Source organism: Pelobates fuscus, chromosome 8, assembly GCF_036172605.1.
Source record: "Pelobates fuscus isolate aPelFus1 chromosome 8, aPelFus1.pri, whole genome shotgun sequence".
In the NCBI taxonomy this organism is placed as follows: Eukaryota; Metazoa; Chordata; class Amphibia; order Anura; family Pelobatidae; genus Pelobates; species Pelobates fuscus.
Genome location: NC_086324.1, coordinates 5,639,298 through 5,655,348, shown reverse-complemented (window position 1 = coordinate 5,655,348; position 16,051 = coordinate 5,639,298). Strand labels below are relative to the sequence as shown.

The following is a 16,051-nucleotide window of genomic DNA, read 5'->3' as shown; positions in this document are numbered from 1 at the left end:
TCTGTCCCTTTCCCTCTTATTGTTGCATTACATCCGGCCAACCTTAAGGACCGATAATACGCTCTGTCCAGGCTCTACTTGACTAGGCCTGACCTCATTTATGCATGCTGTGGCATAAGCTTATTTTTGCATTATATATATGTCGGCCTGTTCATGTATGTCTATCTTCAAAATACACAATGTCTGATCACACCCGTGGTATCCTCGTAAGGCAGTCTTTATTGAAGGAGCACAGAAAACAGACAACGTTTTGGCACTCTTATGTGCCTTTGTCGAGTCTAACCAACAAGTGTAGGTAGTGCATATTTATATCATCACGTCCAATCATAACATCAAGTGCATACAACTGGTGAATCAGTTATAAATACAATCAGTGCACTGAAAACGTGTCTACCATTCTAATAAAACATTGGATACTCCATTAACCCCTTACTATTATTGTGTGACTTCACATATTCAAGAATAAAGTTTATTAACATACAGGTGTAAGACATACACTCCCTGGTACACGCCGGCTTTGCAGTCATATGACATCACCCGCAATGGCGTGATGACGTCACGATCTGCAATGTCAGATATAAGACAATATAAAAAAAACGAGTCTGGAAGCATCTGGTACTAAGTGGAAATAAAAAAAAAATAATTACATCTTAAAGTTCTCGTGAATTATAATACTTAAAGTGCCGGTGTCTAATAAAAGGTGAAAGTCCTTTTCATGCAGTGTACACTGAACTTTAAGTATTACATGACGACATTGGGCGAGATTACTTCAGGGGTTGGTGCCTCCATATAGTGGGAGTCCTTGATATGCACACTCAACCAACAATATGTATTTATTGATTTATATTAAGTACTGGACGCTTCCAGACTCGGATACCACGGGTGTGATCAGACATTCTGTATTTTGAAGGTTGTCTTTATTTGGGAATTGGCCCTGTTGGGAGGCACCCTAGTGGGAGTATCCCCCGACAGTGTGTGTACATTACCTCTTGCTCTCACAATAAATGTTTATGTATGTCTGTCCTTCTGTCTATTTGTCATCCTGTACCAATGCATGTTCTCTGACTGCACTCTTTCTCTCTGTCCTCGCACAGCATTTTCCTCAAGGAGTTGGAGAAATATGAGCAGCTTCCTGAGGATGTGGGCCATTGCTTTGTTACTTGGGTAAGGGCCTGATATAACCACACTAAGGATGTCTTCAGGAATAAAAAGCAAACCAAATATAACCACGTACCTATTGCAATATATAGACATATATAATATTCCTACAGACATGCACACATTTATATATATATATATATATTATTTCTGTATGAACAATATACTACATATACAAACTCTTCCATTCTTTGCTGTTCCTTGTTCCCTGTCTGCAGGCTGACAAGTTTCAGATGTACGTGACATATTGTAAGAACAAGCCAGATTCCAGCCAGCTCATCCTGGAACACGCAGGGACATTCTTTGATGTAAGTCACCCTGGGCAGCTCTGGGGCAGAGAGTGGATGTGGGCATTATTTTGAGTGCTGCCACTGATTGATATTTGTTTGGCTAGCAGGAGATCCAGCAAAGACATGGACTGGCGAATTCCATATCCTCTTATCTTATAAAACCTGTTCAGAGAATCACAAAATACCAGCTGCTGCTCAAGGTATGTTCTAGACTAGATCGCCCTCGTTCTGTGATTGGTCCGTTCTAAGTTTGCTGTTAAGACACTCACCGCCTGGAGAGTGAAGCCGCCGTTTAGTCGATAATCCCCTTTCTCCAGAAATGCAATTCCAGTATAACCGATCATGAAACTCCCGAACGGAGCATACGAATGTGGTAACTCCCGATCAGCAATCCATCCGAAATCCTTCCACAGCTAGAAATAAACGAAAACGCTGTCCCAATAGTCAATCCCTCCACAAACGAGACAAAGCTCCGTCTTGAAGGTCAAGCAGTAAGTCTTTAATGGGGACTACCTGCCCAGTATTTATGCAGGTCTCCACCAGGTAGACACTCCCCTAGGGGACCTGGTGGAAGACTGTAAAATATATTAAACAGTAGCCAATCACAGTGGCTATAACACAAGCCCTTCCCATTTTACCCATAATACATCTGTTCCTATCCTGGAGATAATTAGGGAGAAACCTAATTAACTCCGAGGATAGGAACCATCGCCATTTTAAAACCAAACACAAAAAATGCAATAAAATCAGAAGTACCGAATATATAGTGTTCGTGCAACGGATCCCCAGATAGCCTGAATCTGAGGGCATATTCCTACCGAATAGCGCTCAGGTCAGATGTACACAGTCCAATCGCCATGGAGTCAAAGTCTCTCATAAGTCCTTCGGTATACGAATGACTCCATGGGACGGCTATCTGGGTAAGTTCATACGAATGAAAGAAACTCCCGAACGGACCAGTGTTCGTATGCCTCCAAGGGAATAGAAGGGGAGACGGCCGTCTCCAGCGGTGTTCGGTAGATAAAGAGTCCGTTTTTAGATCCATGGGTTTTGCACCGAACACCGCTGATTCGCCTCGTGTCCAAAATGGCCGCCGCCTCGTGTTCGGCATACGAACGACGACCACCCGTACGAATGGAATGGAGAGGTGTTTGCGGTTAACCACAACGTTCTAATTTGTGGTCAAGGTGTTAATGGGCCGCACACTCCTCTCCTGGGTGGCCGATGTTCGGTAGTTTCAATCGGTACTTTAGAAAACGTACGAACAACAGCATACGGACAGGAAATCCACGAATCCAATGCAAACAGACGAACCAGCAATACAGGTCTATGCAGCAGGGTTCGTAACATTTGCTTTCTAAATCAGGGGGCATTTCAAGCTCTATGCTACAGGCCAGGCCTAAAAGTTACATCACACAGTAAACTGTCTTGTATAGTGACCTCTGTAATGGACAGGACATCTGCAGTCAATTCTCTTTAATCCTTACATTGCTGGGGAGTCATTAAATCCCGGTGCACTCCAAAGGGAAAAATTAATTAAAAAGTTTCCTGTGAGGCACTGCCGCAGTGACTGTCTGGTGGGTAAGAGGAAGGGCTGATGATAAATGTTTGTATTGTCTATAAAGCGGCACTGTGTCCCGTTACATTATAAGTTTCTATATTATTATCTATAAAGTGACACTGTGTCCAGTTACATGGTAACTTTCTATATTATTATCTATAAAGTGACACTGTGCCCGTTACATGGTAACTTTCTATATTATTATCTATAAAGTGACACTGTGCCCGTTACATGGTAACTTTCTATATTATTATCTATAAAGTGACACTGTGTCTGTTACATGGTAACTTTCTATATTATTATCTATAAAGTGACACTGTGTCCCGTTACATGGTAACTTTCTATATTATTATCTATAAAGTGACACTGTGTCCGTTACATGGTAACTTTCTATATTATTATCTATAAAGTGACACTGTGTCCGTTACATGGTAACTTTCTATATTATTATCTATAAAGTGACACTGTGTCCGTTACATGGTAACTTTCTATATTATTATCTATAAAGTGACACTGTGTCTGTTACATGGTAACTTTCTATAATATTATCTATAAAGTGACACCGTGTCTGTTACATGGTAACTTTCTATATTATTATCTATAAAGTGACACCGTGTCCGTTACATGGTAACTTTCTATATTATTATCTATAAAGTGACACTGTGTCCCGTTACATGGTAACTTTCTATATTATTATCTATAAAGTGACACTGTGTCCGTTACATGGTAACTTTCTATATTATTATCTATAAAGTGACACTGTGTCCGTTACATGGTAACTTTCTATATTATTATCTATAAAGTGACACTGTGTCCCGTTACATGGTAACTTTCTATATTATTATCTATAAAGTGACACTGTGTCCCGTTACATGGTAACTTTCTATATTATTATCTATAAAGTGACACTGTGTCCGTTACATGGTAACTTTCTATATTATTATCTATAAAGTGACACTGTGTCCGTTACATGGTAACTTTCTATATTATTATCTATAAAGTGACACTGTGTCCGTTACATGGTAACTTTCTATATTATTATCTATAAAGTGACACTGTGTCCGTTACATGGTAACTTTCTATATTATTATCTATAAAGTGACACTGTGTCCGTTACATGGTAACTTTCTATATTATTATCTATAAAGTGACACTGTGTCCCGTTACATGGTAACTTTCTATATTATTATCTATAAAGTGACACTGTGTCCGTTACATGGTAACTTTCTATATTATTATCTATAAAGTGACACTGTGTCCGTTACATGGTAACTTTCTATATTATTATCTATAAAGTGACACTGTGTCCGTTACATGGTAACTTTCTATATTATTATCTATAAAGTGACACTGTGTCCGTTACATGGTAACTTTCTATATTATTATCTATAAAGTGACACTGTGTCCGTTACATGGTAACTTTCTATATTATTATCTATAAAGTGACACTGTGTCCGTTACATGGTAACTTTCTATATTATTATCTATAAAGTGACACTGTGTCTGTTACATGGTAACTTTCTATATTATTATCTATAAAGTGACACTGTGTCCGTTACATGGTAACTTTCTATATTATTATCTATAAAGTGACACCGTGTCCCGTTACATGGTAACTTTCTATATTATTATCTATAAAGTGACACTGTGTCCCGTTACATGGTAACTTTCTATATTATTATCTATAAAGTGACACTGTGTCCGTTACATGGTAACTTTCTATATTATTATCTATAAAGTGACACTGTGTCCCGTTACATGGTAACTTTCTATATTATTATCTATAAAGTGACACTGTGTCTGTTACATTGTAACTTTCTATATTATTATCTATAAAGTGACACTGTGTCCCGTTACATGGTAACTTTCTATATTATTATCTATAAAGTGACACTGTGTCCGTTACATGGTAACTTTCTATATTATTATCTATAAAGTGACACTGTGTCCGTTACATGGTAACTTTCTATATTATTATCTATAAAGTGACACTGTGTCCGTTACATGGTAACTTTCTATATTATTATCTATAAAGTGACACTGTGTCCCGTTACATGGTAACTTTCTATATTATTATCTATAAAGTGACACTGTGTCTGTTACATGGTAACTTTCTATATTATTATCTATAAAGTGACACTGTGTCCCGTTACATGGTAACTTTCTATATTATTATCTATAAAGTGACACTGTGTCCGTTACATGGTAACTTTCTATATTATTATCTATAAAGTGACACTGTGTCCGTTACATGGTAACTTTCTATATTATTATCTATAAAGTGACACTGTGTCCCGTTACATGGTAACTTTCTATATTATTATCTATAAAGTGACACTGTGTCCGTTACATGGTAACTTTCTATATTATTATCTATAAAGTGACACTGTGTCCGTTACATGGTAACTTTCTATATTATTATCTATAAAGTGACACTGTGTCTGTTACATGGTAACTTTCTATAATATTATCTATAAAGTGACACTGTGTCTGTTACATGGTAACTTTCTATATTATTATCTATAAAGTGACACCGTGTCTGTTACATGGTAACTTTCTATATTATTATCTATAAAGTGACACTGTGTCCGTTACATGGTAACTTTCTATATTATTATCTATAAAGTGACACTGTGTCCGTTACATGGTAACTTTCTATATTATTATCTATAAAGTGACACTGTGTCCCGTTACATGGTAACTTTCTATATTATTATCTATAAAGTGACACTGTGTCTGTTACATGGTAACTTTCTATATTATTATCTATAAAGTGATACTGTGTCCCGTTACATGGTAACTTTCTATATTATTATCTATAAAGTGACACTGTGTCCCGTTACATGGTAACTTTCTATATTATTATCTATAAAGTGACACTTGTCCGTTACATGGTAACTTTCTATATTATTATCTATAAAGTGACACTGTGTCCGTTACATGGTAACTTTCTATATTATTATCTATAAAGTGACACTGTGTCCGTTACATGGTAACTTTCTATATTATTATCTATAAAGTGACACTGTGTCCCGTTACATGGTAACTTTCTATATTATTATCTATAAAGTGACACTGTGTCCGTTACATGGTAACTTTCTATATTATTATCTATAAAGTGACACTGTGTCCGTTACATGGTAACTTTCTATATTATTATCTATAAAGTGACACTGTGTCTGTTACATGGTAACTTTCTATAATATTATCTATAAAGTGACACTGTGTCCGTTACATGGTAACTTTCTATATTATTATCTATAAAGTGACACCGTGTCTGTTACATGGTAACTTTCTATATTATTATCTATAAAGTGACACTGTGTCCGTTACATGGTAACTTTCTATATTATTATCTATAAAGTGACACTGTGTCCCGTTACATGGTAACTTTCTATATTATTATCTATAAAGTGACACTGTGTCCGTTACATGGTAACTTTCTATATTATTATCTATAAAGTGACACTGTGTCCCGTTACTTGGTAACTTTCTATAATATTATCTATAAAGTGACACTGTGTCCGTTACATGGTAACTTTCTATATTATTATCTATAAAGTGACACTGTGTCCGTTACATGGTAACTTTCTATATTATTATCTATAAAGTGACACTGTGTCTGTTACATGGTAACTTTCTATATTATTATCTATAAAGTGACACTGTGTCCGTTACATGGTAACTTTCTATATTATTATCTATAAAGTGACACTGTGTCCGTTACATGGTAACTTTCTATATTATTATCTATAAAGTGACACTGTGTTTGTTACATGGTAACTTTCTATATTATTATCTATACAGTGACACTGTGTCCGTTACATGGTAACTTTCTATATTATTATCTATAAAGTGACACCGTGTCTGTTACATGGTAACTTTCTATATTATTATCTATAAAGTGACACCGTGTCTGTTACATGGTAACTTTCTATATTATTATCTATAAAGTGACACTGTGTCCGTTACATGGTAACTTTCTATATTATTATCTATAAAGTGACACTGTGTCTGTTACATGGTAACTTTCTATAATATTATCTATAAAGTGACACTGTGTCCGTTACATGGTAACTTTCTATATTATTATCTATAAAGTGACACCGTGTCTGTTACATGGTAACTTTCTATATTATTATCTATAAAGTGACACTGTGTCCGTTACATGGTAACTTTCTATATTATTATCTATAAAGTGACACTGTGTCCGTTACATGGTAACTTTCTATATTATTATCTATAAAGTGACACTGTGTCTGTTACATGGTAACTTTCTATATTATTATCTATAAAGTGACACTGTGTCCGTTACATGGTAACTTTCTATATTATTATCTATAAAGTGACACTGTGTCCGTTACATGGTAACTTTCTATATTATTATCTATAAAGTGACACTGTGTTTGTTACATGGTAACTTTCTATATTATTATCTATAAAGTGACACTGTGTCCGTTACATGGTAACTTTCTATATTATTATCTATAAAGTGACACTGTGTCCGTTACATGGTAACTTTCTATATTATTATCTATAAAGTGACACTGTGTCCGTTACATGGTAACTTTCTATATTATTATCTATAAAGTGACACTGTGTCCCGTTACATGGTAACTTTCTATAATATTATCTATAAAGTGACACTGTGTCTGTTACATGGTAACTTTCTATATTATTATCTATAAAGTGACACTGTGTCCGTTACATGGTAACTTTCTATATTATTATCTATAAAGTGACACTGTGTCCGTTACATGGTAACTTTCTATATTATTATCTATAAAGTGACACTGTGTCCGTTACATGGTAACTTTCTATATTATTATCTATAAAGTGACACTGTGTCCCGTTACATGGTAACTTTCTATATTATTATCTATAAAGTGACACTGTGTCCCGTTACATGGTAACTTTCTATATTATTATCTATAAAGTGACACAGTGTCTGTTACATGGTAACTTTCTATATTATTATCTATAAAGTGACACTGTGTCCGTTACATGGTAACTTTCTATATTATTATCTATAAAGTGACACTGTGTCCGTTACATGGTAACTTTCTATATTATTATCTATAAAGTGACACTGTGTCTGTTACATGATAACTTTCTATATTATTATCTATAAAGTGACACTGTGTCTGTTACATGGTAACTTTCTATATTATTATCTATAAAGTGACACCGTGTCCCGTTACATGGTAACTTTCTATATTATTATCTATAAAGTGACACTGTGTCTGTTACATGGTAACTTTCTATATTATTATCTATAAAGTGACACTGTGTCCGTTACATGGTAACTTTCTATATTATTATCTATAAAGTGACACTGTGTCTGTTACATGGTAACTTTCTATATTATTATCTATAAAGTGACACTGTGTCCGTTACATGGTAACTTTCTATATTATTATCTATAAAGTGACACTGTGTCTGTTACATGGTAACTTTCTATATTATTATCTATAAAGTGACACTGTGTCCGTTACATGGTAACTTTCTATATTATTATCTATAAAGTGACACTGTACTAGGAGATATACTGACAAGAGGTGTTTAATTACAGATGTGCATTACAAGTAATTTTCACAGACTTTACAATGTTTCATTTTGAATAACTTTAAATGATGACCGTTTTCCTTTTATCTTTCTTATCGGGAGGGCTGATTCAATAATCACTTCACGTGTATATAAATATATTTACGAGATGATTCCTTGGTCTCTTGCTTAGAACGTGAAGTGGCATATCTCAGTGTATGACGTTCTAAGTGTTATCTTGGCGTACTATGAGATATTGTTATACAGGCAGGAGCTTATTTCGCTAAAGAATTACTAAACCCCATCTCTCTCCCAGGAGCTGCTGACTTGCTGCGAGGAAGGGAAAGGCGAGATCAAGGATGGGCTGGAAGTTATGTTGAGTGTCCCTAAGAAAGCCAATGATGCAATGCATGTCAGCATGATGGAAGGTATGGGCAGATAGGAGATTTATATTGTTAACACTGAATGAGAGCAGCAGCCATACCACATGTACTCGATCAACCTTGGGTGGCATTGATTGAGAGCAGCAGCTGTGCACACCGAGTTAATCACTGCAGCCCATGGCTGCTAGAAATTTGTATGGCTAATGCGAAGTGTTGCCACGGGCACTCGTGGACTCTCATTTTTCATCAAGCCTACCAAGATAAGCGTGGTGCTGATTGGTGGTACATCTACCAAGCACCCAAATGTCACATTCACTTCAGTAAGAAGAAGTGGTTATGGTGCCTTTAATGTTTGTTTTTTGTGTATGCATTGTGGGTTTTGCATGCTGTAACAGAGCTTTCTGTATTGCTGATACTAAGGAGAACTTTCTAAACACAGGGCAGACTGATAGAGGGAGACTTCAATCACTTCAATCTAAAATCTCCCTTCTCTAGCCTGTACTCATATTAAACCAATCAGTGCATGTTGTACATATTGTGAGTGATAGGGTTAATGTTTCTGTATTGAAATGGTTAACTTTACATTGGAACCACACTAGGCTTAGTGACATTCGGTGCAACATGTTTGGTCAACATTTTATTATCTAAAGAACGAGCCACAAATTAGTCTGTGCACTACTTCAGTCGCTTGGCAGTTATCAAAGGACCGGGAGTGTGTCAGAGTCAGTCGTCCTCTCTGGGTTCATGTCAGAGGACCGTGTGTGTATCGGAGTCAGTCCGCCTCACTTGGTGCGTATCACAGGACTGGGAGTGTTTTTGAGTCAGTCCGCCCCGCTGGGTTTATAGCATAGTACCGGGAGTGTATCGGCGTAGGTCCACCTCGCTGGGTGAGTATCACAGGACCGGGAGTGTATCGGCGTAGGTCCACCTCGCTGGGTGAGTATCACAGGACCGGGAGTGTATCGGAGTCAGTCCGTCTCGCTGGGTGCGTATCACAGGACTGGGAGTGTATTGGAGTCAGTCTGCCTCGCTGGGTGCATATCACCGGACTGGGAGTGTATCGGAGTAGGTCCCCCTCGCTGGGTTCATATCACAGGACCGGGAGTGTATCGGAGTAGGTCCGCCTCGCTGGGTGCGTATCACAGGACTGGGAGTGTATCGGAGTAGGTCCGCCTCGCTGGGTTCATATCACAGGACCGGGAGTGTATCGGAGTAGGTCCGCCTCGCTGGGTTCGTATCACAGGACCGGGAGTGTATCGGAGTCACTCCGCCTCGCTGGGTGCGTATCACAGGACTAGGAGTGTATCGGAGTAGGTCCACCTCGCTGGGTGCGTATCACAGGACCAGGAGTGTATCGGAGTAGGTCTGCCTCGCTGGCTTCGTATCATTGGACCGGGAGGGTATCGGAGTCAGTCCGCATCGCTGGGTGCTTTTCACAGAACCAGCAGTGTATTGGAGTCAGTCTGCCTCGCTGGGTATGTATCACAGGACCGGGAGTGTGTTGGAGTTAGTTGCTCTCTCTGGGTGCGTATCACAGGACCAGCAGTGTATTGAAATTAGTCTTCCTCTCTGGGTTCGTATCATAGGACCGGGAGTGTGTTAGTCACCCTCGCTGGGTATCACAGGACCGGGAGTGTATTGGAGTCAGTCGCCCTCGCTGGGTGCATATTACAGGACCAGGAGTGTATCGTAGTCACTTGGCCTCGCTAGGCAGGTATCATAGGACTGGGAGTGATCGGAACCAGTCGCCCTCACCTGGTGGGTATCATAGGACTGGGTGTGTATCAGAGTCAGTCGCCCTCGCTGGGTGCGTATCACAGGATCGGGTGTGTATTGGAGTCAGTCGCCCTCGCTGGGTGCGTATCACAGGATCGGGTGTGTATTGGAGTCAGTCGCCCTCGCTGGGTGCGTATCACAGGATTGGGATTGTATCAGTCAGTCGGCTTCGCTAGGCAGTGATCATAGGACTGGGAGTGTATTAGAGTCAGTCGCCCTCGTTTGACGGGTATCACAGGACCATGAGTGTATCGGAGTCAGTCGGCCTCGCTAGGCGGGTATCATAGGACTGGGAGTGTATCAGAATCAGTCGCCCTCGCTAGGCGGGAATCATAAGACCAGGAGGATATCAAAGTCATCGGCCTTCACTGGGTTTATAATATTAGAAAAAAAGGGCATTGAGGAAGCAATATTGTTGCTGCAATACAAATTAAAAGAACAGAGAGCACAGAATAATGCTGTTTTAAATCTCCCAAGGCTACTTATACACCATTTAGCCATACTGTGTGTATTTTGCATTTAATGGGGCAGCCTCGCTAGGTGCGTAACCCATCCTGCATTTTGCCTTTCAGGGTTTGATGAAAACCTCGATGTCCAGGGAGAGCTCATTCTTCAGGATTCCTTCCAAGTTTGGGATCCCAAATCTCTCATCCGTAAAGGGAGGGACCGCCACCTCTTCCTCTTTGAAATCTCACTGGTTTTCAGCAAAGAAATCAAAGACTCTACGGGTCACACCAAATATGTTTACAAAAACAAGCTGCTAGTAAGTGGCCTTAATGTAAGGTTTAGACAAACGACAGGGCACAAAGTTTAATTTACCTAATCTGGACATTAGAGGGGCACATAGGTTAATATACCCAACCTGGGCATTAAAGGGACATACAGCTTTATATACCCAATCTGGGCATTAGTGGGGCACACAGCTTTATATACCCAATCTGGGCATTAGTGGGGCACACAGGTTAATGTACCCAGACTGAGCATTAGTGGGGCACACAGCTTTATATACCCAATCTGGGCATTAAAGGGGCACACATGTTAATATACCCAATATGGACATTGGGGCACAATTTAATATCTAGGCCTTGTTGGAGGCACATGGTTGAATGTTCACAGTTCGGTTAAGGTTAATGTCGGTTAAGGTTTATTCCAATGGGAACCTCTGCCACAGATCTTTGCAAGGTGGTTCTTAAAAACTGGTCTTTCAGATCTCTCCATTTCATTTGCCATGGAGTCTGTGCCCAACATTCGCTGCACGGATAGGTCTGCGATCACAGAAGCACAATTAGCATCTACATCCATGACTGATTAAATTTTTATTTTAAGGATCACTAATGTTAGGAACACAATAATGTATGACTGATGTAGGGGCCATTTAGATGCAAAAAATGAAATGAGAAGAAAAAAATCTATATATATATTTGTGTTAGGGGCAAATAGCCGTATAAGGAGTAAGTTCCACTATAAGCGTAGGATAGTATAAAGAGCGGTCGGTTGTGGTGTGCCGGGACCGACGATACGGTAGGCCTGTAAATAAAGAGGGCAAAAGTGAATAATCAAAAAGATTTAATACAGATTATATATCAACAAATATATACAGATTAACCAGACATCTCTTTGCCCCACAAACACTTCATTAGGCTTTAGTGGTTCTGGTGTTTAGTGTCAGATTAACAGAAAAGTATAAATGTTTCCATACCTTGTTACTCTAAAATGGCAAACCTTCCAATTCTGGCACTGCATTGATTACTGTAGAGCAGGTGTAGGAAACCTTCCACGCTACACATTTTGCTCTTGCAGCCATAATGCCAGCAAAGCATCATGGGAGATGTGGTCCATAACATCTGGAATGCCGAGAAGTGATCAGTGAATTGCTTGGCAAAGTAGCAGCATTGGAGAATAGTACCTGGAAAGCTACTTTGGCCTAAAATTCATATTTGACTTGTCAGTTTTCCGTAATGCCCAGTTTAACAGACCCCATTCACAAAAAGAATAAAGCCCAGTTGTAACTTTCTGTTGCCCTGTTGCTGTTGATCTGTCCATATCACATATGTTTGGGGTGGGGGTGGGGCTTCTAAACAAAGAACAAAGAATAACATACAGGCTCTGCATCCACATATATATTCACTACAGATCTCTTTCTAGACCTCAGAATTGGGTGTAACGGAGCACGTTGAAGGCGATTCATGTAAATTTGCACTGTGGTCAGGACGCACACCGTCCTCAGATAACAAGACCGTGCTTAAGGTGAGTTTTTTACATCAGTCGTTAAATGTTACCTCCATATTTACATTGTTAGCTATGCAATACCTACAATGTCATGATATGTAACATCTGTGTAACGGAGCTCCCTGTACCCCTGGCTGGGTACCTCTGCCAAGGACCGCTTCCTAGCTGGAACAGGGGGCAAACGGCAGCACTTCTGCCCACATTCACTGTGGCTTTACTGGGGTCCTGGAACTGCTCCCTCCTGGAGCCGAATGGGGAACAAGGACAAGGACAAGGACTTTCCCCTTTGAATCCTGCACACTGGAACAGTGATTAAAGAGTAGCCCTTTCCCCTCCCAGTAACCAGACGACACATACATTAGAAATAGAAAACAAAAACACACATTTCACAACCACCCCGAACGTACCTTAAAAATACATAAAACCCACCTAAAAGTTACATCCCCTGATGTCCCCGATCTGGGTGACCAACATATCCAAATATAACCTGGAACGATTCTGCATTTTCTAGGAAGTCATAATATGATCGACCGCTCACATGGTCCCATGCCCAATACAGTTCCATGAGATCAGGGCTAGTGGTCGGTATATTTTGGTAGTTTAAAACCAAACAAACTACTGAACAGAATCCATTCACATACCGTGGAGCTTGTTCCCTACATCCAGACGAACGATCCCACCGAACAGTGTTCTTCAAAATAAAATAAAAAAAACGAACGCAGGTGATCGTGGTGTTCTGGAGTTTCAGTGTCCGATTTTAGTTCCATGAACTCGACGACCAAACACCGCTGCCTGCGTTTGTGCGAACAAGATGGCCGCCACCTCGTGGTCTTCCATAGGAAATGCGGCCACTTAGACGAACACTTAGAACACCGTGGTTAGAATCGTTATAATGTATCCATAAGGCTTAACAAGCTCCTGGGTGGTCCATAGTTTGTGCGGCTGTTTGGCTCCCGAACAGCAGAGGAGAATCACATGAACCAAGCCAGTTAAATAGTCTTTTACAGGTTTCCCAGTAGGGTCCATAGTCTGTGGACAGGAGGCTGGCAAGCAAGCTCCTCCAGGAGCTCATGGAAAACTCACATAGGAAGGGGAGTTTGTCACAATCTGCTTATCATTAGGCAAGGAAAACCAACCCCCTTTAAAACAGCCTCTCAGGATGAGTTCATTATCGCAATACACCCAGAATGCCATGTACAATATGCAAATAAGATTAGACAACATTGCCATTCTTACAAAGTTATTCAGTAACCTCTAAAGTTGTAAAGTTAAAGTGAATTAAAATTGATCTTAAAGAGCCTAGAACAATATCCCATATCTTTACCTGCATTTGTTTGCTTTGCTAGATATTGTGCAGGCACCTAGTGACCGCTTTTTACCAGCAGCATAGGATGAGATGTAAATGAACCATTCCTATACATCCATGTCGCTCTCTATCCCTGTGTGCCTGATCTAGATATCGATCATTAATACAGACATTGATGTCTCCATAATTCCTCCAGTCTTAGTGTACATGAAATGTTATTGCTGGGGTAGTGTCTGTAAATACCTCTCTATAGCCTGATTCGCAGGTCTGTATGTTAAATATTCCTCTGGTTTGGAGACAATGAACACAGTTTACGTCTGGTAAACAGACAGTGAATAATAAAGAGCTGTAATAGGCTGGATGTGTCTCTCCCAGGCGTCTAGTATAGAAGTGAAGCAGGAGTGGATCAAACACATCCGAGAGGTGATCCAGGAAAGGATGATTCACCTGAAGGGAGCTCTGAAAGAACCGATACAGCCGCCCAAAACACCAGCAAAACAGAGGAACAACAGCAAGAGGTAATGCTCCATGTCTCCGGTCTGTCACAGCCATCACATTACAGAGAATCTCTCACTCAATCAGTATAACATTACAGAGAATCTCTCACTCAATCAGTATAACATTACAGAGAATATCTCACTCAATCAGTATAACATTACAGAGAATCTCTCACTCAATCAGGGTAACATTACAGAGAATCTCTCACTCAATCAGTATAACATTACAGCGAATCTCTCACTCAATCAGGGGTAACATTACAGAGAATCTCTCACTCAATCAGGGGTAACATTACAGAGAATCTCTCACTCAATCAGTATAACATTACAGCGAATCTCTCACTCAATCAGGGGTAACATTACAGAGAATCTCTCACTCAATCAGGGGTAACATTACAGAGAATCTCTCACTCAATCAGTATAACATTACAGAGAATCTCTCACTCAATCAGTATAACATTACAGAGAATCTCTCACTCAATCAGTATAACATTACAGCGAATCTCTCACTCAATCAGGGGTAACATTACAGAGAATCTCTCACTCAATCAGGGGTAACATTACAGAGAATATCTCACTCAATCAGGGGTAACATTACAGAGAATCTCTCACTCAATCAGGGGTAACATTACAGAGAATCTCTCACTCAATCAGTATAACATTACAGAGAATCTCTCACTCAATCAGTATAACATTACAGAGAATCTATCACTCAATCAGTATAACATTACAGAGAATCTCTCACTCAATCAGTATAACATTACAGAGAATCTATCACTCAATCAGTATAACATTACAGAGAATCTCTCACTCAATCAGTATAACATTACAGAGAATCTATCACTCAATCAGTATAACATTACAGAGAATCTCTCACTCAATCAGTATAACATTACAGAGAATCTCTCACTCAATCAGTATAACATTACAGAGAATCTCTCACTCAATCAGTATAACATTACAGAGAATCTATCACTCAATCAGTATAACATTACAGAGAATCTCTCACTCAATCAGGGGTAACATTACAGAGAATATCTCACTCAATCAGGGGTAACATTACAGAGAATATCTCACTCAATCAGGGGTAACATTACAGAGAATATCTCACTCAATCAGGGGTAACATTACAGAGAATATCTCACTCAATCAGTATAACATTACAGAGAATCTCTCACTCAATCAGGGGTAACATTACAGAGAATCTCTCACTCAATCAGGGGTAACATTACAGAGAATCTCTCACTTAATCAGGGGTAACATTACAGAGAATCTCTCACTCAATCAGTATAACATTACAGAGAATC

General features: G+C 39.2%; 1 protein-coding gene across 5 annotated transcripts in view; it reads left to right on the top strand.

Moving 5' to 3' along the window:
* The window catches only part of KALRN (kalirin RhoGEF kinase), a 413,233-nt gene that overhangs the window by 224,679 nt on the left and 172,503 nt on the right, over positions 1 to 16,051 (top strand). For all 5 annotated transcript variants that reach the window (XM_063429172.1, XM_063429174.1, XM_063429173.1 and 2 more), the window contains exons 26-32: positions 1,095 to 1,164; positions 1,377 to 1,466; positions 1,556 to 1,648; positions 8,870 to 8,981; positions 11,285 to 11,475; positions 12,858 to 12,959; positions 14,623 to 14,765. In XM_063429172.1, the coding sequence (XP_063285242.1) occupies positions 1,095 to 1,164; positions 1,377 to 1,466; positions 1,556 to 1,648; positions 8,870 to 8,981; positions 11,285 to 11,475; positions 12,858 to 12,959; positions 14,623 to 14,765 (801 nt within the window). The remainder of the gene's footprint in view (positions 1 to 1,094; positions 1,165 to 1,376; positions 1,467 to 1,555; positions 1,649 to 8,869; positions 8,982 to 11,284; positions 11,476 to 12,857; positions 12,960 to 14,622; positions 14,766 to 16,051) is intronic.